The sequence below is a fragment of the Lepidochelys olivacea genome, assembly GCF_965140295.1.
Source record: "Lepidochelys olivacea isolate rLepOli2 genome assembly, chromosome: 27".
Taxonomy (NCBI): Eukaryota; Metazoa; Chordata; order Testudines; family Cheloniidae; genus Lepidochelys; species Lepidochelys olivacea.
The window spans coordinates 4,023,034-4,048,849 of NC_140437.1; the positions used below are offsets into that span (position 1 = coordinate 4,023,034).

Sequence of the window (25,816 nt, forward strand, 5' to 3'; positions counted from 1 at the left end):
CTCATTACATAGCTGAAAATCAGACTGCTTGTTTCAAAACAAATGGTTCTGAATGCCAACAATTCCCATTTACTTCAGGAGGAGGAGCTGAGAGCGCCCAGAACCTTTTAAAGCAGGACAACAGTCTTGTAAGAAGTAGGATCTGCCGCCTTAAAGAACAAATTCATTGTTGCTTTTTTTTAAATTTAAAAAAAATCTGATTCCAATTCCATAGCCATCTCATTTGTAAATATGACCAATGACTTGCACGTTTGCATAAATCTATATTGAATATTTTCTCCCTTTTATGAAATGTAGACTAGTTGGTTCTCATTTAGCCCAACAAAAATTTGTTTCTCTTTAAAGAATCTCTTCTAATAAAAAACCTTTCAAATAATTAAATATTATAAATATATTTTCCTGTTTTGGTTTGAAGGAAAAATAAATCTTGGTATCATTTCACTAACTTGTAACATTTTGGAAATGTAAGTCCTCTTAAGGCTTTACCTTTATTGTTCTACCTCTGACTTCCAAGCCACTAGCTTCCTCTAATTCTGCTTTCCACTTGCTCTAATCCTACTTTTCCGAAGAAGAAATACCTGAATTATATTCTCATCATTATATTCTCCTCATGCCTCAGTTCAGAGACATCTTTGGCCTACACTAGCAGTACAATGTAGGATTTCCATGGACACCAGCTGCTGCAGACTGCTTTTTTAAAATATGCAGTACAGTCATTCAAAACAGTTAACCAGTGTAGTGATCTGTAGACTCCCAAACCTAAGCGATTTCAGCCACCTTTGAGTTGCATGCTGTAGCAGTACAGTCAGCATCTCTCAACAGATAATGCTGCAGAGATGGATCTAAATTCAGCAGTGATACTCCAAAATGTATGCTCCAAGCAAAGCCATTTTCCCTAGGCATTTCCAAAAGTGGTCTACAATTACTAGGCTTCAAATAGTTTTCACACTCCTAGAAGATCTGAAAATCTTGTAAAGAAACCCACTTATTTTTAATAGGATGTACTTTAATTCTGTAAATTCTCTATATTAACCCTAAAATTTAACTGAAAAATGCTTTAACATTCACTGCTAAAAACAGGTTCTCTTTTTTTCTTTACTGATGAAGACACTTAGAGGCTCAGGTTTAGCTTCCATTGTAACGAATGGCAAAACTTGCATTGACTTCAATGGTGCAGGAATGGGTTCTTAGTGCGGCTACCGCTAAATTTCTTTGCAAAAAGGTGAGTTGAAACACTAACAGAGAATTGTTTAAGATCATAAATCATTAATACAACAAATTGGTAAACTTCAAAATTGCAAATACAGCACATTTTAAAACTAAATATTTAAAATTATTTCCTTTTACTTACCTCTCATGATCTAAGTTCATGGTTGTTATTCTCTCTTCTGGAAGAGCCAAATAATATAACACACACCCAAAGCAGAGAAAGAAATCTGATGCCCCACGCTGCTTTAGGTATGAGATCCAACTCTTGCAGGAGGAACACAGAACCCTAAACTCTGGTTTTAGCAGGTAAAAAACCCACTCCCATTTATTTAAAATGTATTTGTAATTTTGCAATTGTAAAGATTACAAATATACTCAGTTAAACAATTTGGGAGCTTAAGCAATTTTTAATAATTTCAGTTTATGTAACAAATTATATTAATCTTAATAGCTGTAGATTATTTTAAACACAAACAACATATTTAGTGGAGAGAACAGAAAGATGATCCATCTTTTTCAAAAGTAAAATTTGGTTCCTAATCTAAAATTAGGTTGGCTATCCCCTTTTTTTAAAAAAAATTCTTGTTTCCATAGAAAAATGTATTTTTTAAAAAGCTTTTCTCCCCAAAAATAATTACTAGCCAGTCCTCTGATATATACTATGACCATACAGCAGACAACTGGTCACTAAATATTTTTGGGGAGATAAATATTTTATTATAAACAGATACCTGACCCAACAGATCACAAAACAGAATTTTTTTAGCAGTCTGTCCTCTACAGAATATATTTCTCTCTCTCTGATGCAACATAATTCAATTCCCGAATTCCCAAATGCGGGTGGTTGGTTTTTTTTGTGTTTTTTTTTTTTTTTAAAGCCTATCTTTCTACAGACAGAAGAAAAAAATTTAACCAATTGGGTGGTAGGGTAGGAATTATTCTGAATTTTTTTGGTCCCCCACACCAAACAGGCAGACCATCTTCTTGTCTTCTCCACTAAATGCGTTTTTTTACTATTGGTCATGAGACTTCGAATTGTGTACATTTTATATATTAAAATAAAAACCTGCCCAAGTTAAAGTATTTAGATTTGATAACGTCCCTATATTTGCACTACAGCGTATGTAAGAATAATAAATACTTGTGCTGTAATTTAACCAAAGGTATCTGCTGCTGTTGAAACTCCTCAAACTGCAGCCAAATATCATATACACTGGTCACCCAGTGACTATCATCCTAGGCATTGTGTACGATAGGGCATATGATGTACTTACATTTTCTGTATAATTTTGTATATCTGACTATTCCATAATAATGGCCAGAAGAGATTTAAATTTTAAACATACATGCAGTATTTTAATTTGTCACCCACATGCTTTGTTCCTCTATTCTGGAAAAAACAAACACTTGTAAAAGTGAGATCTTGGTCTAGCCTGTAGATAACGTTTGAATAATCTGTCTAATGATAATCCCCAACGTGGTATGGAATAGATGCTAACTCTAGCTGTTTCTCATGACATTTACATAGGGAAGTAGGCTTGGCATGTCAGTAAAGATTCTCATGTCACAACACAAGATTGAACTATTCAGCAGAACATCAAATGCAAATTCCCCCCTCTGCAGCATTATCTCATGCGTCATCAATTACTGCCATGCCTAAATCTAGCATCATGCCAGCACATTAAGACAATAGGTACTGTATGCAGTGTTCACTGGACCAGAAGAACAGAAATAAGAAGGGGGAAAGGAAACCCTAAAGAAATTAAAAAAGGCAGACCGTGCAATACAAACCAGATCATGGCTGCTTAGCTAATATGGGCCAACTGCTGCGGAAGAAAAATGTCGAACACCCCAAGTTGTGTAAATTTCTGTAAACATCTAAACACGCACACAGACACACACAACACCAATCTACATAGGATGCAAATATATATTGATCCTTTGCTAACACTACAGTTTAAAAAATGCACACTAAAGGGATGAAACTTCAGAGTCAATTTTAGTTTCTTCAGGGAAAAAGCTATCTGAAAAGTGCTAATCTTTAATAAAAATTGAGCCTAAATCAGATCACCAGTAAGCTTCCCTTTTTCCTCCCTCACCCCAATCACAGGTTTCACTCCACTAAGACTATAGATGAATATTTGCATCTAAGCACTAATGTTAAATGCTGAACCCCCAGGACAAATTTAGGCAGCGTAAGAAGAAATGTTACTGTACATCTGAGACTAGCAAGTGATACTGTGCAAAGTTAAAAGATTCAGAAGCTTAAAAGAAAAGCTACCCAAAAATTGAACCTTTCCCCATTCTACAGTTTGATATTATTAATTGCCATACCTAATTCAACAAAGTAAAATGACATTTTTAAAAACTACACAGGAATGTTGTTTTATGTGAAAGATAATTTTTCGGGCAGATTTTATCATTATTGAAGCATATCAATTAAAATTCAGTTCTCTTCACTGCTAATGGTAGTTCTAACATTTATTAAATTGTTATATACACTAGTTGGTCATCTGACTATTCAGGAAATGTAAGCTAAAAGGATCAAAATACATTTTACTCCTCTTTCATTAGGTTCACAAAAATAAACTAACTTCTCAACAAAATTTAATATTTAGCAAACTAACTTGCCATAAATAATGTATTATTTCAAATAGTTTCTCAAATATCAAGCTGAACTATTTTTACAGTAACCTAGATTATAAAAAGTACTATTTAAAGATTGAAGCCCAGGCCCACTTAACATTAATGCAGGACATGCAAGCATCTTAGAAAAGAATATCCCTGAACTGCTATTTACACACTAGTGCCTGGTCCTGTCAAATTTAACTGCATTCACATCAAGTCCCATCCGATCACTGTCTAATTTGCTGGTGGGCCGACGGTGATGATATGTGTATCTTACCGATTCTATTGGCTTGTCTAGAGATGCCTGTTCAATCTCCAAGTGTCCTTCTTCATATTGATCAAAGTGATTACCCTGCAAAAGAAGAATATTTTTTGTTATTTCTCTATGGTAATCAAGACATTTCCCAAAACTATGTAATTCCCACTCATAATATAAATTGAGCCCCAAACTCATATTAGACAGCAAAAGAAATCAACTGATTAAATAAGACTCAAATAATTAGGACGTAAAAATGACAGTCTGATGTAATCCCAGCTATGCTGGATTGATGACCTTCATAAACTAAGAAGGTTTCAGAATGCCAGATAACTATTTAAACTGACACCACGTGCTACTTTTAGTAAAGTAAGTGAAAATGCTGATCCTAAGAAACACTGAGTTGGAAGAAATATTGTAGGATTAAATTCACAGTAAAATTAAAATGACTCTTACATACAACAGATACAGTCCACATAGGCCACAGATGGAATGCATCACTGAAATCTGTGACTGGATGAGTCTAAACTGCTTGAAATTGAATCTCAGCAAAAACAAAATTATACACATTATTTCAAATAGAAAATAGGAGCAGAAAACCATCTCCAATATTTTATGGGAAGTTACTTCAGAAACCTGACATTGGTCATAGTCAAAAGGCTGCAAGATTTTGTTCTCTAAAGCAAGTCACCAGATTAAAGCCATATCTCTTCTCTTGTGTATCCAACCACCATGATAGCTGCCCTTTTTGACAGAGTCGCATTGGTACAATGTACCTTGAGGGCTACCAAAGAGGCTGATTTGTTGCCTGCAGATTAATCAGAATGACAGCTCAATTGCCAGGGGTTGGCAGAAGGGCTTCTCTGCCTACCTACCATTTCCTCCTCTGCACTGCCTGCCAAGACATGTATAAAGTGTAACATTTTGCTTATAAAGAAAAGGAGGACTTGTGGCACCTTAGAGAATAACCAATTTATTTGAGCATGAGCTTTTGTGAGCTACAGTGTGCTGTAGCTCACGAAAGCTCATGCTCAAATAAATTGGTTAGTCTCTAAGGTGCAACAAGTACTCCTTTTCTTTCTGCGAATACAGACTAACATGGCTGTTACTCTGAAACCTGTCATTTTGCTTATAAAGGGACATGGCCAACTTGAAATCTAGCCAATTTCAAAACAACTTCCCCGCCAATTTGAGGCCTTTCAACTATATTTTCCTATAGTTAAAAATGTCCTTCTACCTGCAGCTGTGTGAAAGGCCCATAAGAACATGGGAAACACTGACTATGCAGAGAGTGTTTGCAAATACACTAATCAAATAAGATGAAAAAGAAAAATACTAGTCAAATGTCAGTTGCAATAACCTCAGCTGTTACCTATTAATTATAAAAAAAGTTAAATCAAACTGAAGTGTAATTTTTAAGATGACTGTTACCTATTAATATCTGAAGCTTTTAATGGACAGAGTCTTCTTGAACTCCTAGACAACTAAATACTCATTGCCTGAAACGTTACAGTGCTTTTGGAGCTCAGAGTAGAAGAGCACTGTTCCTCTCTTTCCCTCCACACCCCGGAGTTGGTGGAATACCCTTCCTGTTGACTTTGGTTTATTTGGGGGGGGGGGGAGGAGGGGGAAGGAGGATCAACTTCTTAATCTAATTTTTATGTCCAAAACCCTTCAATGTGGCACATTAAACTGATGTTTTTATTGTGTCTAGAATCAGTCACAGACATCAAATATCGTAACATTAAATCTTTAATGGAAGTACACACATTTATTTAATTATACCATAAACAATAATTTACACCCATTGTTTCATGTTCTCTGTGTATATAAATCTCCCCCCTGTATTTTCCACTGAATGCATCCGATGAAGTGAGCTGTAGCTCACAAAAGCTTATGCTCAAATAAATTTGTTAGTCTCTAAGGTGCCACAAGTCCTCCTGTTCTTTTTGTGAATACAGACTAACACGGCTGCTACTCTGAAACATAATTGACATTTATGGCAACCTGGTAAAAAGGAAACATTAAACTGACCAAATTTTATCTGAATTCTTTCCATATCTTGTGTGGACTCAAGCTGTATCACAAAGGATGCTCTTCCTATTTCATAGTGCCAATTAATTACCTCTGATTAAAGCGTCACTGTAAATGAGCTCCAAATCACAAAATAAAGGCTGTATATAAAAAGCAATGTTATTCCACTCATAGCAACCAAGTCCTAAACCCAAACTTCCTCTTATATCATTAATCTGAAAATCTAGAGTGACACTGTGGCCCCAATAAAGCAATGACAAAATTCCCATAAACTACAACAGCTTAAGATTCCACACTTCGAGTCAAATATTCCTGAACCCATCTGATGAAATGTCCTACCATCCAAGTCTTTCTTATCTCTTCTCCTGTCTGGCATTTTCATAGACACAGACTTTAAGGCCAGAAGGGACCTCCTGCACATTGGGGGCATAGAATCTCACCCACTTACTCCTGCATTATGCCCCTAACCTCTGGCTGAGTTACTGAAGTCCTCAAATCATGATTTAAAGACTTCAAGTTACAGAGAACCCTCCATTTACTCCAGTTTAAACTTGCGAGTGACCCATGCCTATGCTGCAGAAGAAAGTGAAAAACTCTCCCAGGGTCTCTGCCAATCTGCCCTGGGGGGAAATTCTCTCCTGACCCCAAATATAGCGATCAGTTAGACCTCATCATTTTTTTTTTTTTTTGTAGTTGGGATTGTGTTGTACAACACTTTGCATTTATCAATAGATGAATTTCATCTGCCATTTTTGGACTTTATCTTAAGGAGTACTTGTGGCACCTTAGAGACTGTCTCTAAGGTGACACAAGTACTCCTTTTCTTTTTGCGGATACAGACTAACAGGGCTGCTACTCTGACACTTAACTATCTTAGTAATTTTTCATTGTCTGCAAACTTTGCCCCATGTTCCTTACCCCCTTTTTCAGATCATTTATAACTATGTTGTCATGAGATAAGAGGGAAGATCCTTTCATGGATTGAGAACTGGTTAAAAGACAGGGAACAAAGGGTAGGAATAAATGGTAAATTTTCAGAATGGAGAGGGGTAACTAGTGGTGTTCCCCAAGGGTCAGTCCTAGGACCATTCCTATTCAACTTCTTTATAAATGATCTGGAGAAAGGGGTAAACAGTGAGGCGGCAAAGTTTGCAGATGATACTAAACTGCTCAAGATAGCTAAGACCAAAGCAGACTGTGAAGAACTTCAAAAAAAAATCTCACAAAACTAAGTGATTGGGCAACAAAATGACAAATGAAATTTAATGTGGATAAATGTAAAGTAATGCACATTGGAAAAAATAACCCCAACTATGCATACAATATGATGGAGGCTAATTTAGCTACAACTAATCAGGAGAAAAATCTTGGCATCATCATGGATAGTTTTCTGAAGATGTCCACAGTGTGCAGCGGCAGCCAAAAAAGCCACCAGAATGTTGGGAATCATTAAAAAAGGGATAGAGAATAAGACAGAGAATATCTTATTGCCCTTGTATAAATCCATGGTACACTCACATCTTGAATACTGCATACAGATGTGGACTCCTCAACTCAAAACAGATGTACTGGCATTAGAAAAGGTTCAGAAAAGGGCAACTAAAATGATTAGGGGTTTGGAATGGGTCCCATATGAGGAGAGATTAAAGAGGCTAGGACTTTTCAGCTTGGAAAAGACGAGACGAAGGGGGGATATGATAGAGGTATATAAACTCATGAGTGGTGTGGAGAAAGTGAATAAGGAAAAGTTATTTACTTGTTCCCATAATATAAGAACTAGGGGCCACCAAATGAAATTAATGGGCAGCAGGTTTAAAACAACCAAAAGGAAGTTCTTCTTCACTCAGCGCACAGTCAACCTGTGGAAGTTGCTTGAGGAGGTTGTGAAGGCTAGGACTATAACAGGGTTTAAAAGAGAACTGGATAAATTCATGGAGGTTAAGTCCATTAATGGCTATTAGACAGGATGGGTAAGGAATGGTGTCCCTAGACTCCGTTTGTCAGAGGGTGGAGATGGATGGCAGGAGAGAGATCACTGGATCATTACCTATTAGGTTCACTCCCTCTGGGGCACCTGGTATTGGCCACTGTCGGTAGACAGGATACTGGGCTGGATGGACCTTTGGTCTGACCCAGTATGGCCATTCTTATGTTGAACAGCACTGGTCCCAGTACAGATCCTTAAGGGACCCTGCTATTGACCTCTCTTTGTTGTGAAAACTGACCATTCATTCCTATCCTTTGTTTCCTATATTTTAAGCAGTTACAGATCCATGACAGGATCGGCCACGACTGCATGCTTTGCTTAAGAGCCTTTGGTGTGTGATCTTGTCAACGGCTTTTTGAAAGTCCAAGTACACTGCTCCAATATCCACTGGATCACTCTTATTCACATTTGACACTCTCAAAGAATTCTAATAGATTGGTGAGGCACGATTTCCCTTTACGAAAGCCGTGCTGACTCTTCCTCAGTGTGTCCTCTTCCTCTTCAAGGTTTCATCACATCATTCAAGTGTCCTCACATCATTCAAGCATCTGATATTTCTGTTCTTTACTGTCGTTTCAACCAATTTGCATGGTACAGATGTTAGACTTACTGGCCTGCAATTGCCAGGATTGCCCCTGGAGCCTTTTTAAAAAACAGGCATTACATTAGCTACCCTCCATTAAAGTGGTATAAAGATTGATTTAAGGGACAGGTTACATACCACTGAATGCATCTGATGAAGTGAGCTCTAGCTCACAAAAGCTTATGCTCAAATAAATTTGTTAGTCTCTAAGGTGCCACAAGTACTCCTTTTCTTCACACCACAGTTAGTAGTTCTGCAATTTCATACAAATTCCTTCAGGACTCTTGGGTGAATACCATCTGTCCTGGTGACTTATTACTGCTTAATTCGTCAATTTGTTCCAAAACCTTCTCAATCTGCGACTGTTCTTCAGATCTGTCACCTAAAAAGAATGGCTCAGGTGTAGGAATCTCCTTTACATCCATTACTGCTTTAGGTCCTGGTTCACCAAGGTATTTAGGCACATACTTAGTTTTAGCACAAGTAGTCCTACTGACTTTTGTGGGACTAGGCACCAAGGTGAATGGATTTAAATCACCGATTTCAATCATAACTTAAATCAGCAGGAGGAAACCTTGATTTTAAACAAGGTATTTTAGACGTTTATAGTTATTTTCTCAAAGAGATGTTCATTCTAATTCATTGTTGGTAACCATTAAAACATGCTGATTTGCAACTAAATATAGGCTTTATACTGGTGCTTCTTTTTGATAACTAAAGGATATACTATGTCTATATACGTTATTAACAGTTACATAGCCTGACAATTATTCATATTCTTGTTTATGTTAAATCTTATTTACTAGATTTTTAAAATTTTTTTACTTGTGATTTGCATCAAGCTTAATTTGGATGGAAATTCAAATTCAATTAAAAATGCACAAAAACAGCATTTAAATAACTATTAGTGAAATAAACCTACCTTAAATGTGCTAGAACATAAGAAAAAAAGCTTATAAAAAGTTCATCAAAACACATTTTACTTCTAAAATTAAGGCAGCATTGTCTATAGTCAGTGAACTGAACCAGTTGGTTTTGGTTACCACGTCCTTCAAGGTGTAAAAAGTGGTTGATCTCACCCTTCCACACCTAAGTTTTCTGCATAGATTGGAAGTGGAAAACAAACTATTGCTTTTTCATCTCCAGTTGGTTTCTTAACTCTGAATGAACGAGCCATTGAAATGAACTAGCTGAATACACTGAAATGAAGAAAATACGTTCTCTGCACCGCAGAAGAGGCCACTGCTGTCAAAAGCTAGTTTAGCACTTCAAACTCTGGTTCCAGGTGCTTAGCCAGTCACTTCCAGCAGTTCAGTGGTTGACTCTCTTTAAAACTTGGCAACAAAAACAGGTACTAAATATTATTCTTATTTCACTTAAATATTAGGCCTTAACATAGGCTGTCATAATTTCACATTTAATTTTAAATAGGTTCATTAAAAACAACTAATATTTAATGACAGGTTTCAGAGTAACAGCCGTATTAGTCTGTATTCACAAAAAGAAAAGGAGTATTTGTGGCACCTTAGAGACTAACCAATTTATCTGAGCATAAGCTTCGATGAAGTGAGCTGTAGCTCACGAAAGCTTATGCTCAAATAAATTGGTTAGACTCTAAGGTGCCACAAGTACTCCTTTTCTTTTTGCTAATATTTAATGTAAATTTAAAAATCGGATATTTTTACCCACTCTCCTAGGCTCGTGCACAAGGTACCTTGCTGAACTGGGGCCTTAACTTAGGAGTCTCTTCACCCTACCTGAAGTCAACATCCATGTGACTTGTGTTGTAGTGTGACCAACATTTTTCCCCAGGTATTCTCCCTCCAGTCACTTCAGAGCTAGCATCCTTGCAACTTCAACCTCATTTCCTCATCAATCAGAACACTCAGGTAAATGTGAGCTCTGGAGTTGAATGATGACTAAATGCCAGCTAAATGGGGAAATTTAAATCTGACAAAAGGAATTTGATGTTTTGCTTTCACAGCCTGCATCAGCATTCCTTTTTGTTATGGATTTCTCACTTATACCCCTAATTGTTGCCCTTCTGTGTACTTTTTCCAACTGGAATATCTTTGCTGAGATGGGAAGACCAGAACTGTACACAGAATTCAAGGTGTGGGTGCTACAGTGTTTGATATTTTCCAGCTTATTACCAATCCCTTTCCTAATGTTCTATAAATTGCAATGGCTTGCCTGCACAGTAATCAGCAGAAAAAAAAACTTTCCTTGAAGGAAGGGGGGAAAAAGAAAGCCTCACCAGGCTCATCATCACTATTTTCTAAATTGCCTGGGAGAGGAACATATGATTGGTACTCTATAAACCTACTACAGAACCTCTGTGGCTGGAGAGCAGAAAAAGAACGCTGCAAAAGAAAAGGTTTCTATTTTAGATAACAGAATCCAAAAAAACTTAGTAAAATTAATGTATCCCAGCAAACATTTTAAATGGAGGTTAACTATTGATTAGTCCAACAGAAATAAACCTCAAACTTCCATGGATGCATTCCTACCACATGCTTTTGGATGCCAAAATGATAAAATCAGCAACCACCAAAAGGCTAATATTCACACAGAGTTTTCAGCCAGACTTGTTACTCCACCTAACACGTAAGGCTTGGCTACACTTGCGAGTTACAGAGCAATAAAGGAGCCCCAGGCACACTAGCTCACTCCCCGTCCACACTGGCAAGGCACGTGGAGCGCTCTGACTCCGCCGCTACAGCGCTGCTGGTACTCAACCTCGGCGAGTGGAATAACGTTTGCTGCGCCCCCGCTGGAGCGCTGCGACGCCAGTGTGAACGAGGTGTTGCATTACTGCGCTGTGATCAGCCTCCGTAAACGTCCCATAATCCCCTTAAGTCAAGTGGCCACTCTTGTCATTGTTTTTGAATCGCTGCAAGGAATGCGGATATGCCCTTTGAAAGGTCCGTTTCTGACAGCCCGCTGCTTATCTGCTCCAGGACAAAGCAAGCCATTAGTGTGAAATGCCCTGTGAGAGAGAGAGAGGTGTGGGGGGGGTCCTGCTGCTGTCTGAACTTACAAGACAGCATGCTGACATGCTCTCCCACCACATACATACAAAACACATTCCCTGTCACTCCACCCTGTCCACCCCATTTAAAAGCACATTGCAATCACCTGCATGCTGGGATAGCTGCCCACAATGCACCGCTCCCAATGCTGCTGTAAGTGCCACAAATGTGGCCACGCCTGTGCGCTTGAAGCTGTCAGCGCGGGCAGACTGCATCGCTTTCCCTACTGTGCTCTCCAAAGGCTGGTTTAACTCAAAGCGCTCTACATCTCTACATGGAATCTCCTTCCTTAGACGTTTTTAAGGTCAGGCTTGACAAAGTCCTGGCTGAGATGATTTAATTGGGGATTGGTCCTGCTTTGAGCAGGGGGTTGGACTAGAACCTCCTGAGGTCCCTTCCAACCCTGATATTCTATGATTCTACATCTGCAAGTGTAGCCATGTCCTTAACCACGCCTATTTATTGCCTCTGAAAAAATCCAATTAAATAATGTTGCAAGATGGGGGGTGTGTCGGATACATTCACATCATGACCCCTGTTAATCTCCTATTGCAATTAACCATGTGAGAGACCAAATCTGACAAAAAGAAAAAGAGCACTTCACTGGAGCATTGGATGAAGTGAGCCGTAGCTCACGAAAGCTTATGCTCAAATAAATTTGTTAGTCTCTAAGGTGCCACAAGTCCTCCTGTTCTTTTTGCGAATACAGACTAACACGGCTGCTACTCTGACACAAATCTGACAATTGTCTTCTATTACAGTCTCAGTGTCTAATGTCAACATTAACAGCTCTTTTCAGGGCCTCAGCCAAAGATGGCACTCATCAGTAAGGCTAAGTTTTAGTCATGAGTATTTTTAGTAAAAGTCATGGACCAGTCATGGGCAATAAACAAAAATTCACAGGCCAGTGACCTGTCCATGACTTTTACTAAAAATACCCCCATGACTAAAACTTGGGCAGAGGGCTGTGGGTGCTCAGGGTGGGGTGGGGCACCGCTAGTGCTGGGGGGGGGGGTGTTGCAGGCACTTGGGGGAGGGGGAGAGGAGCAGGTTGTGGTGTATGACCTTGGAGTTGGGACCCCTGCTGGAGCTGGGAGGGTTGGCGAGGCTGGCAGGGGCTTCCTACCACGCTCTGCATCCCTGCAGGTAGGATTGGTTAAAGAATTTTTTTACACTATTGTTAGGATTGGTTAGTAAAATTTTAGTACAATGATTGGTTACGGTATAGCTAAAAAGGACTCAAATTTCACAATATAAACTGGGGTCCAAAAGGATGTTCTTTAGGAACCAACTCCCGGACACAGCCCCAATGATCACAGCTGCCAGACCTCAACACTCTGCCAATGACACCGTGCAGAAACGGGAGTCCCCCAGATGGACCTGATCCTGACTGGCCATTGAGAAAAATTCAGCTGTCTTACTGGGAGTGGTGAGCACTGTACGTGTGCGCGCACATTGTTTTCGGTGATTGTTAATAAATAAATGTTATGTAGTATATTACTGTAGCTGGATATTGTAGTTTTAAGAATATTTTATAAAAGATCTTGTAGGTATTTGTCTCTGCCTGAGTGACTGGAACAAATGCGGTTGTATCACTCACCTGCACATCTACTAATATGATATATGCCATCATGTGCCAGCAAACACCTACAAGATCTAAATCAAGCATTTTTAAAACTACAATACCCATCTGGGGAAATGAGGAAACAGACTGACAGAGCGAGATAGGTACCCAGAAGTCACATACTACAGGACAGGCCCAACAAGGAAAGCAACAGAACACCAAAGGCCATCACATGTAACCCCTTTTTTATCCCTTTTATCATTACCCAGATATTTTCAACTGGTCTACCTCTCACTTCCTTCTGGACCTCAGACCAACTGTATGTACTTTTGATGTATGATACACAAGTAATTCTCTTCTGATCCTAGGGAAGAGAGACAGGATCTGCATCCAGGAGAGAGGAATTACAAGGGGGCAAAACCTTTTATAAAAAAAATCATCCTAAGGCAGAGAGCAAGTATGGAAAATTTCTGCTTAAAGACTGGCAAGGATGTAAGCAATGGAAAACAGGGGCTTATAATGGAAAGCATTAAGTTATATTCAGTGTGGGCATCTCTATGAGCTCTATTATACGTGAAGCCCTCTTCAAAGTAGTTTTTGGAATGAGTTATACATATGGAAGATGGCTAAAACTAGTGAATCATAATTAGTCAGCTCTTTATGACATAGACACACCAGAACCAAAAACTACTGGTTTTACAATTTCATCACAACATCCGTATTACTTGTTTAATGCAAGCTTCCTGTTTAAAATGACTGCCTGCAAATTCAAGACTAACAGAGCTTTATGCAGCTCCTACAAGCCCAATAAGATCATGTTGAGTCAATAGGCAGACAGGAGACCTCCAATACCTAACTGATGTAAGAAGTGGTGTCGGTGTTAGAGAAATGTCACGTCTAGAGACGTGTGTGAAATAATTCACGAGGAAAACAAGGTTTAGAAGTAGGTTTTCTAGAACACTCATTATCTAGTCAGAATAACAGATATTACTCTTTAAAAGCAAAAATTTAACTCAATCTATGATGGCAAATGTATCCCATCCATTGCCTGCACTAGAACTACTCTCAGGATTTTTAGAAGTCAAGTAACTTGTATTGTGATCTAGAAAAACGGAATATAAAGGCAGCTCTGCAAAGATTCCATTGGGACCTAGAAATATTTTGTTAAAGCCTCACATAATATTGGACATCTCTCTTTCCACGAGTCTCCTGAAATCATGTGAATGTACCAGATGGCTTAGCTTGTACTTTTCTAACAGGAAAAAAAAAAAAATGCAGAAGGCAACAGCTAGTTTTCTTATGCCATCCAGGGCATTATTACAATACATTGCTTTGTCTCTGTTGTAAATAAGCAGAGTACAAGTATCGACAATGCATACCTATGGACAAAAATAATTTTGAAAATACATGCAGTCAGGTTTTTGTGAAAGCTGCAGCAAGCCTTTAAGTTTTAGATAAGTGAATATACCATAATTACATTTGAGAATGCTTAAAATGCGAGATAATTTTACTACAACAAAAGCGATCAAATTACTTAAGATTCAGTATGAATTTAACCAATTTATTTGAGCATGAGCTTTCGTGAGCTACAGCTCACTTCATCAGATGAAGTGAGCTGTAGCTCACGAAAGCTCATGCTCAAATAAATTGGTTAGTCTCTAAGGTGCAACAAGTACTCCTTTTCTTTTTGCGAATACAGACTAACACGGCTGTTACTCTGAAACCTGTCAGTATGAATTTAAAATGCCTTCCCCCCCCACCTTTTTCAGGAGCGCCTTGTAATTACCTATTTAAGATGACACTGTTGAAATTACAGAACAAGTAAAAAATAAGTAAAGTAAAAAAGTAAAAAAATGACTGACAGGAAATGAATTGATATTTAAGTCGTTAAGCACCAAGAGAAATCAACACCATCAAAATAGAGTCATATCTTGAAACAAGTTGAGACCCTTAAGCTAGAAAAAATGCATTACTACAAATATTCAGGTACAAAACAGCCCGATGAAAAAAGCAACTTACAGAGTAGTTGAGAAATACAGTGGGGTCTAAGCAAGGAAGCCAGGACCTTGAGCAAGTTTATTTGCCTCTCTATGCCTCAACTACCTTAGTGTAAAATGGTGATAATGCCATATCTTGACAAATTTCCTCCCTTCACTTGCCAATAGCAAGAGAGTATTTTACTCCTGGAGGAATTCTGCTCCACTGCGCATGTGCAAAATTTATGTCCCCTGCAGATTTCTTTGATTCCCAGCAGAAATATGACTTTCTGATGGAGAAGCAAAAGGAAGCCACAAGAGCGGTCATGCAATTCAACCCAACAGTAGCTTTAAGTGCCCAGGGCAGCCGGCAGAGAGGTAAATCACTGTTGGGCAGGAATCGGGACTGGAAAAGACACAGCTGGTGGCTCCCAACCTGCGCCAGGCTCAGCTGCTAGTGCAGGCTGGGCTGCAGAGGACGAGACTTACGCCACCCCTGTACAGCATCCGAGGTCGGGTCAGACCCACCCCCCAATTTCTACCCTGGCTGAGGGAAACTCTACAACCACCCGACCCCCCCACTGCTTCCTGCGCCCACCGTTCCTCAGCTGTAGGGGGAGTGATCCTCGTACAGGGTGCTGCTCCTGCATCCACCCAAACCCCATGCATCCAGAACCCCTCATACCCAGACCCTCTTGCTGAGCCTCACCACCCTGCACTCAGAACCCCCCCCCCGATAAGCCCCACTCCCCCTGCACCTGGACCACCCTGACAAGCCACCCATACCCAGATCCCCACCCCACTGAGCCCCAACCAGTTGCACCTGGATCCCCACCACTTTGAGCCCCCAGGATCTGGACCCCACAACTGAGCCCCCAACCCAGACCCCCCCACCGAGCTCTATACCACCCACAACCAGACCACTTCCCCCTGCTGAGCCCCAACCACCTTCACCTGGACCCCCCTGCAGAGTCCCATTACCACTGCACCCAGAACCCCACCAACAAGCCTCTGTGCATCCAGATCCCCTCTGCACCCAGATCCCCAACTGAGCCGCCCATACCCAGATTGTCCCACACAGAACCCTTTCAACCCACACCTGGATTCTCCCACACTAAGCCCCTCCACACTTGGATCCTGCCTTACTGAGCCTGCCTGCCCCACACCTGGTGGACCAGCATGGAGGGGCAGTACCCTGGGGTGTTTCTGGGGCAGGCCCGGTCCTTGCACTGTGTCAGGGTTGGGTGCAGCCTCACCGCTGAGTCCGGGTCCCAGGGAGGGAGCTGTACAGTGATCTCCCACTTCTGTGCAGTAAGTGGCCTGTGCTCCCCAATGCCATGCTGGAGCCTCCAAATTTATTTGACACAAAATTTGTAGAATTTTAAAATATTGTACACCGAAGTTTCATTTTTTTGGCACAGAATTTTTAATTTTTTGGCACAAAACGCCCTCTAGAGTAGTATTTGCAACCGGTATGTGCAGCATGGCGGATAAAAATTGACTTTTTAAAAAGGTTTTAAAAGTATTTTTAAACCTTTTTTTTTTAAACTTAAACCTGATTTTATTTAAATTGAATATATTTTTCTTTTTTCAAAATAAACATACTTCAAATTAAATTAATTTCAGTAGATTTAGCTAGTTCAATGAACTGCTGATTGGGAGTTGAAAAAACAAGAATGCTCATTTTCCTCTTTTAATCCACAAATAAAAATGAGGTGAGAGGATGATATTGACACCTCCTCATCTCTTATTGGGAGTGGATCACATCCACCCTGACTGAATTGACCTTCTCAACACTGGTTCTCCACTTGTAAGGCAACTCCCTTCTCTTCATGTGTCAGTATATCTATGCCTGTATCTAATTTTCACTCCATGCATTTGAAGTGAGGGTTTTTTAACCCACGAAAGCTTATGCCCCAATAAATCTGTTAGTCTGTATCCACAAAAACAATGAGGAGTCCAGTGGCACCTTAAAGACTATGGGCACGGCTACATTTGTAGATGTAGACCGCTGTGAGTTAAACCAGCCCTCGGAGAGCGCAGAAGGGAAAGCACTGCAGTGTGTTCACACTACCAGCTGCAAGCACACTGGTGTGGCCACACTTGCGGCACTTGCAGCGGCATTGGGAGTGGTGCATTATGGGCAGCTATCCCCCAGAGCACCTCTTCCCATTCTGCCGCTGTGGCTTGTGGGAAGGGGGCAGGGGCTGCAGGGATTCTGGGTCCTGTCCCAACGCCACATTCCAGCAATCCCTGGGCTTCTATCCATATTTGGCGCCATCTTTCAACGCTTTTTGTACTGCACGCGCTGTCTTCCCTTTCAGTCTGCGGGAATGGATCCCAAACTGCTGAGGAATATGCTGATAGATCTCGCCAGCACGTCACAAATGGCAGTCGAGTTACTCCTTAGTTACAAACTGACAGTGAGGAGTCCGATGATGTCAACTCGCATAACAGATGTGACACAAGATTGCTCACCACAGCGGAACACCGCTTTTGGGCTCAGGAAACAAGCACTGAGCGGTGGGATCACATCATCATGCAAGTCTGGGATGATGAGCAGTGGCTGCAGAACTTTCAGATGAGAAAAGCCACTTTCATGGGACTGTGTGAGGAGCTCGCCCCCACTTCGCGGCGCAAGGACACGAGATTGAGAGCTGCTCTGCCGGTGGAGAAGTGGGCGGCTATTGCAATCTGGAAGCTGGCAACTCCAGACAGCTACTGATCAGTCACTAAGCAGTTTGGAGTGGGAAAGCTGACAGCTGGAGTCGTGTTGATGCAAGTTTGCAGGACCATTAATCGCATCCTGCTCAGAAGAACCATGACTCTGGATAACGTGCATGATATTGTGTCTGGCTTTGCACAAATGGGTTTCCCTAACTGCGGAGGGGCAATAGATGGGACGCATATTCCAATTCTGGCACCAGCCCACCTAGCCTCAAAGTACGTTAATCTGAAGGGATATTTCTCTACGGTTCTCCAGGAGCTTGTAGATCACCGTGGGTGTTTCATTGACATGACACAAACATCTTTCTGAACACAGGCCTGTTCAGGAAGCTGCAAGACAGGACTTTCTTCCCAGACCAGAAGCGGATGTCAAAATGCCCATTGTGATCCTTGGAGACCCTGCTTATCCTTTAATGCTGTGGCTCATGAAACCCTACACAGGGAGCCTTGACAGCACCAAGGAGCGGTTCAACAACACGCTGAGTTGGTGCAGAATGACTGTGGAGTGTGCTTTTGGCCATTTAAAGGGCCGCTGGCGCTCTCTGTACGGGAAGCTGGACCTGGCAGATGACAACATCCCCACAGTTATACCTGCGTGCTATACCCCCACATAACACTTGTGAAGGGAAGGGTGAAAGATTCACTCAGGCATCGACCTTGGAGGTTCCACACCTGGAGGCTGAATTTGAACAATCAGAGAGCAGGGCTATTAGAGGGGCCCAGTGTGGGGCTGCAAGGATTAGGGATGCCTTGAGGGAGCAATTTGAGGCTGAAAACCACCAGTAATGTTTGGTGCCCTGCATAGGAGTGAAGTGCAGTGGTTCCAATGTTAGTAGGAATCTCTGTTTGCTCCACTGACTTGTGGTGCCTGTTGCTTTCCTGGGCTAAGGTATCATTTACTTAATGCAATAATAAAGAAACAAGAGGGCAAGGGGGGGTGGGGTGGGGAATGGTACAACCACAGATTTGTGTATGTCCTGTTATCATACTCAGCCTTCCTGCCTGGAGTGCTGTGCAACGAGTGCTGCAATTCTGGCTGGCTAAAATGCATGGTGATGGAGGCTGAGTGCATGGGCAGTTTGCAGGGCTGGGTGGTGAAGCTACAGGTGTTGGGAGGCAGCTGGTGGTGATAAGAACCCGGATGTTGGGGAAAGTGGGTTGGAGGTGACATGGGGGCACAAGGAAAAGCGTTCTGGGACAAGGGCTGCAGAGGGGTGAGGGGGGTGTGTGTGGAAGTGCTCTGCCTGCATTGCTACGAGCCCCTGTATTGAGTCCGCTTCGCGCTCCATAATACTTAGCAGCCGCTCTGGTGCCGGCAATCCGCATTCTGCTGGCAGACCCTCCTTTCACTCTCCCGCCACTTCTGCGCTTTTTGATTTTCATTAAGGGACTGCTGCTTTACTTCAACACTTGCATCTCTCTCTGACCTAGGCTGGAGCTTTGCGCAGGTGTCACGCCTGGGAATCAGGTTCGTCGTGTCTTGAACTGGGATCCCAAAGATTCACTGAGAGCACTCCAAGCCTGGTTGACCAAACAGGAAGGGGATTTTCAAAATTCCCAGAGAATTTAAAAGGCAGGTCTGATGGTTGGTCATCTGAAGGCAGGGCAGTAGAGTTCAAAGCGATGACCAGGGTGGCTAGAACAGGCATCGTGGGACACTTCTGGAGGCCGATCAGAGCGCATTAACAGACTAGGGGGTCCACACTGGTGCTGCGGTGCTCCAGCCAGGGAGCAGCAAGCTTTCTGCTTCTCATGGAAGTGGATTACCAGGAGTGCTCCAGCTATAGAGTCCGGGTGCTCTACGTGCCTTGCCAGCGTGGAAGCGTCACGAGTTAGGGCGCTCGGGGCTGCTTTAATGCGCTCTAACTTGCAAGTGTAGCCATGCCCTAGCATGGCTACCCCTCTGATACTTGTCAATCCTGACCTAGCCTTTGTCACCTCTGAAAATGCAGGCAACTTCAGAAGGAAGGTCACAGCAGTGATCCCCAGATCACAGCATAGACCACTGCAAGTGACAGTAGAGGCTGCAGAACCACCCAGGAAAATAAAGGCCGAGATTCAGCTTCAGAAAGGCTGATGGGAAGGTTTTACTTTTGAATTGGGTGAATCCATCTTAACATTATTTTGACACATGAGCACTGTGGAGAATTTGTCCCTCTGGTGTGGAAGACTGCCAAAAGCACATCCCTAGCGGATGGCAGACACTATACGTACCTGAGCTTTCAAAACAGATAAGCCAACAATAGAAGAGATACTCAGATCTGTCTGACCTGGATATGTTCAGTCCACCAACATGCTCAGGGAAATGCTTATGAGAGAGTCTGGAAGGGAGCAGCACGACAACAGGGGAGAGCTGACAGAAAACAAGAAAACCGTGCCATAGTAGCAAAAAAGGGCCAGCGTTCAGAAGCTGAATTTGGATGGACAACATCAAACCACATTGCTGCAGTCTCTCCCAACCAAGCTGCATACCGACTCATTCTACATGGTAAATCATCCCACAAAGCAGAGCACAGAATGAAACATGTTCAGCAGAAACTTTGCTCGCTCTTCAGAAACTGCAAAGTCCACCTCTTTCAGACAGCAAGCCTCTGAGTGTGACCCCCCTTAAAAATAGGGGGGGTTAATTTAATGGTGGCTAGGGGATGTCAGCTCCACAGAGCTGCCAGCTCACAATCCCCACATAACCACATGAGGGGTCATGACCCCCCAGTTTGAGAACAACCGTTATAGGGGGAAAAGTGATCTATTAAGGCTTCTTTGGCAGCCCATTCTAGCATGTAAATGCTATAACATGTTCCTGTACAAATCTGTAACTACTATGCATACTGTACATTCATAATTGGCCCTAGCTGCACTGGTCAAGGAAGTAGCATGCTTAAACATGTTTCACTTGAGAGGTGCCAAGATGTAGCATTTGCAGGGTTGAGGTTTGGAGGATGGAGGCTGCACTGCCTGGGGGTACCCATACACGGGTAACCCCCACTCCCCACTGGACAATTTCCATCCTCTGTAAAAGGCAGTGGGAGAGGCTGTCACTGGCAATGAAGGGCTTCACCCTGAGAAGAAGGGAATCCTTTTTACCATTTCCTCTGCATCGCCTAGTTTTGGGAAGCCTGCTTTACTGACACTCTTACAGTGGCTTTATGTCTGGAAGGCTTTTTTGCACAATCTAGGGGGTATCCTCTCTTTCCGCTCCCACACCATCTCCACTCTGAGCTGGGAACCAAGGTCTCATCCCATCCCATTCCCTTTGTAGACATCTTTCGCGAGGAAGTGTGGTCTAAGGGATAAAAGTAAGGGAACTGGGATCCCTAAATTTTATTCTCAGATCTTCCACAGATTGACTGTCTCTCCTTGGCCAAGTCACTTAACTTGGAGCTCCATCTCCCTGTTTCTGAAATTAGTAACATTTTGCCTCCATTACCCTTAATCTCCATCCGCTCAGTTTCGTTTCCTGTTTTTTGTGAGCAGGGTACTGGCACAGAACACATTACACGGTTGTATTTCTCATAGTGGATCTGCACCTTTTGCACAGATTTCCAGGCTACTTTACAAAACACAGAAATGATATACTATGAAATATTTTGTTTTGAAATGCAAGAGTCAATCAATATAGCACAAGAACAAATCTACACAGACACCCCTAGAGCCCCAACCAGGGGTATTCTGCTACCCAAGATCCATAAACCTGGAAATCCTGGATGTCGCATCATCTCAGGCATTGGCACTCTTACACCAGGATCATCTGGCTATTTGGAGTCTCTCCTCAGACCCTAAGCTACCAGCTCTCCTAGCTATCTTTGAGACACCACCGACTTTCTGAGGAAACTACAATGAATTGGTGATCTTCCTGAAAACACTATCCTGGCCACCATGGATGTAGAAACTCTTTACACCAATATTCCACACAAGGATGGACTACAAGCTGTCAGGAACAGTATCCCTGATGAGGCCACAGCACATCTGGTTGGATGAGCTTTGTGACTTTGTTCTCACCCACAACCATTTCAGATTTGGGGACAACTTATACCTTCAAGTCAGCAGCACTGCTATGGGTACCCACATGGCCCCACAGTATATCAACATTTTTATGGCTGACTTAGAACAACGCTTCCTCAGCTCTCCTCCTCTACTTGTGCTACACTGATGACATCATCATATGGACCCACAGGAAGGAGGCCCTTGAAGAATTCCACCTGGATTTCAACAATTTCCACCACACCATCAACCTCAGCCTGGACCAGTCCACACAAGAGATTCACTTCCTGGACACTACAGTGCAAATAAGTGATTGTCTCATAACCACCGCTCTATATCGGAAACCTACTGACCGCTATACTTACCTACATGCCTCCAGCTTCCATCCAGGACACATCACACCATCCATTTTCTACAGCCAAGCCCTAATATACAACCACATTTGCTCCAATCCCTCCGACAGAGAAAAACACCTACAAGATCTTTATCAAGCATTCAGAAACAGATTGACAGAGCACGACCGGTACCCAGAAGTCACGTACTACAGAACAGGCCCAACAAGGAAAGCAACAGAACACCACTGGCCATGACGTACAGCCCCCAGCTAAAACCTCTCCAGATCATCATCAATGATCTACAACCTATCCGTCACTCTCACGGACCTTGGGAGGCAGGCCAGTCCTTGCTTACAGACAGCCCCCCAACCTGAAGCAAATACTCACCAGCAACTACACACCACACCACTGAAGCACTAATCCAGGAACTAACCCCTGTAACAAACCCCTTTGCCTACTCTGTCTCCATATCTACTCTAGCAACACCATCAGAGGACCCAGCATCAGCCACACCATCAGGGGCTCATTCACCTGCACATCTAATAATGTGATATATGCCATCATGTGCCAGCAATGCCCCTCTGGGAGTGGACTACATCCACCCTGACTGAATTGGCCTTGTCAACACTGGTTCTCCCCTTGTAAGGTAACTCCCTTCTCTTCATGTGTCAGTATCTATGCCTGTATCTGTAATTTTCACTCCATGCACCTGAAGAAGTGGGTTTTTTACCCACAAAAGCTTATGCCCAAATAAATCTGTTAGTCTTTATGGTGCCACCGGACTAATCATTTTTGTAATCAATATACAGCCACCTTGGAATTATTTACGTTACATTACATAGATAAACCTCTCAGATTCCTCTCTGCGAACACATTCACCTCACTGTCTCCATTCTTAGTCTGAATCCCAGACTGTTCCTGTGCTGTCGTCCCCCCGTCCCCTCCGCAGCCTATTTCCTACTCTCTCTGGAATTTCTGCCCTATTTCCAATAAAGACATTAACATTTATAATCTAAAAAGAAAAGGAGTACTTGTGGCACCTTAGAGACTAGCCAATTTATTAGAGCATAAGCTTTCGTGAGCTACAGCTCACTTCATCAGATGCATATCGTGGAAACTGCAGCAGACTTTATATATACACAGAGAATATGAAACAATACCTCCTCCCACCCCACTGTCCTGCTGGTAATAGCTTATCTAAAGTGATCATCAGGTGGGCCATTTCCAGCACAAATCCAGGTTTTCTCACCCTCCACCCCCCCACACAAATTCACTCTCCTGCTGGTGATAGCCCATCCAAAGTGACAACTCTTTACACAATGTGCATGACAATCAAGTTGGGCTATTTCCTGCACAAATCCAGGTTCTCACATCCCCCCACCCCCATACACACACAAACTCACTCTCCTGCTGGTAATAGCTCATCCAAACTGACCACTCTTCAAGTTTAAATCCAAGTTAAACCAGAACATCTGGGGGGGGGGGAGGGTGAGGAAAAACAAGAGGAAATAGGCTACCTTGCATAATGACTTAGCCACTCCCAGTCTCTATTTAAGCCTAAATTAATAGTATCCAATTTGCAAATGAATTCCAATTCAGCAGTTTCTCGCTGGAGTCTGGATTTGAAGTTTTTTTGTTTTAAGATAGCAACCTTCATGTCTGTGATTGCGTGACCAGAGAGATTGAAGTGTTCTCCGACTGGTTTATGAATGTTATAACTACTTCACATTTGGGGACAATGTATACCTTCAGATCAGCGGCACTGCTATGGGTACCCGCATGGCCCCACAGTATGCCAACATTTTTATGGCTGATTTAGAACAACGCTTCCTCAGCTCTCGTCCCCTAAAGCCCCTACTCTACTTGCGCTATATTGATGACATCTTCATCATCTGGACCCATGGAAAAGAAGCCCTTGAGGAATTCCACCATGATTTCAACAATTTCCATCCCACCACCAACCTCAGCCTGGTCCAGTCCACACAAGAGATCCACTTCCTGGACACTACAGTGCTAATAAACAATGGTCACATAAACACCACCCTATACCGGAAACCTACTGACCGCTATTCCTACCTGCATGCCTCCAGCTTTCACCCTGACCACACCACACGATCCATCGTCTACAGCCAAGCTCTGCGATACAACCGCATTTGCTCCAACCCCTCAGACAGAGACAAACACCTACAAGATCTCTGTCAAGCTTTCTTACAACTACAATACCCACCTGCAGAAGTAAAGAAACAGATTGATAGAGCCAGAAGAGTTCCCAGAAGTTACCTACTACAGGACAGGCCTAACAAAGAAAATAACAGAACGCCACTAGCCGTCACCTTCAGCCCCCAACTAAAACCCCTCCAACGCATTATTAAGGATCTACAACCTATCCTAAAGGATGACCCAACACTCTCACAAATCTTGGGAGACAGGCCAGTCCTTGCCTACAGACAGCCTCGCAACCTGAAGCAAATACTCACCAACAACCACATACCACACAACAGAACCTCTAACCCAGGAACTTATCCTTGCAACAAAGCCCGTTGCCAATTGTGCCCACATATCTATTCAGGGGACACCATCACAGGGCCTAATAACATCAGCCACACTATCAGAGGCTCGTTCACCTGCACATCCACCAATGTGATCTATGCCATCATGTGCCAGCAATGCCCCTCTGCCATGTACATTGGTCAAACTGGACAGTCTCTACGTAAAAGAATAAATGGACACAAATCAGATGTCAAGAATTATAACATTCATAAACCAGTCGGAGAACACTTCAATCTCTCTGGTCACGCAATCACAGACATGAAGGTCGCTATCTTAAAACAAAAAAAACTTCAAATCCAGATTCCAGCGAGAAACTGCTGAATTGGAATTCATTTGCAAATTGGATACTATTAATTTAGGCTTAAATAGAGACTGGGAGTGGCTAAGTCATTATGCAAGGTAGCCTATTTCCTCTTGTTTTTTCCTCCCCCCCCCCCCCAGATGTTCTGGTTTAACTTGGATTTAAACTTGAAGAGTGGTCAGTTTGGATGAGCTATTACCAGCAGGAGAGTGAGTTTGTGTGTGTATGGGGGTGGGGGGGATGTGAGAACCTGGATTTGTGCAGGAAATAGCCCAACTTGATTGTCATGCACACTGTGTAAAGAGTTGTCACTTTGGATGGGCTATCACCAGCAGGAGAGTGAATTTGTGTGGGGGGGTGGAGGGTGAGAAAACCTGGATTTGTGCTGGAAATGGCCCACCTGATGATCACTTTAGATAAGCTATTACCAGCAGGACAGTGGGGTGGGAGGAGGTATTGTTTCATATTCTCTGTGTATATATAAAGTCTGCTGCAGTTTCCACGATATGCATCTGATGAAGTGAGCTGTAGCTCACGAAAGCTTATGCTCTAATAAATTGGTTAGTCTCTAAGGTGCCACAAGTCCTCCTTTTCTTTTTGCGAATACAGACTAACACGGCTGTTACTCTGAAACCTGTCATTTATAATCTACA

The 25,816-nt window shown here is 42.3% G+C and overlaps 1 protein-coding gene across 3 annotated transcripts in view; it reads right to left on the reverse strand.

Annotated features, from left to right (window-relative positions):
- The window catches only part of GPATCH8 (G-patch domain containing 8), a 79,690-nt gene that overhangs the window by 46,888 nt on the left and 6,986 nt on the right, over positions 1-25,816 (reverse strand). For 2 of the 3 annotated variants that reach the window (XM_084616017.1, XM_084616018.1), the window contains exon 1: positions 4,115-4,195. Coding sequence is in view for 1 of the 3 variants with exons in the window: in XM_084616016.1 (XP_084472142.1) it covers positions 4,115-4,189 (75 nt within the window). In the remaining 2 variants the exon portion in view is untranslated. Of the gene's footprint in view, positions 1-4,114; positions 4,196-25,816 lie in introns of those variants that run through there. The other variant, XM_084616016.1, reaches the window with a different exon arrangement.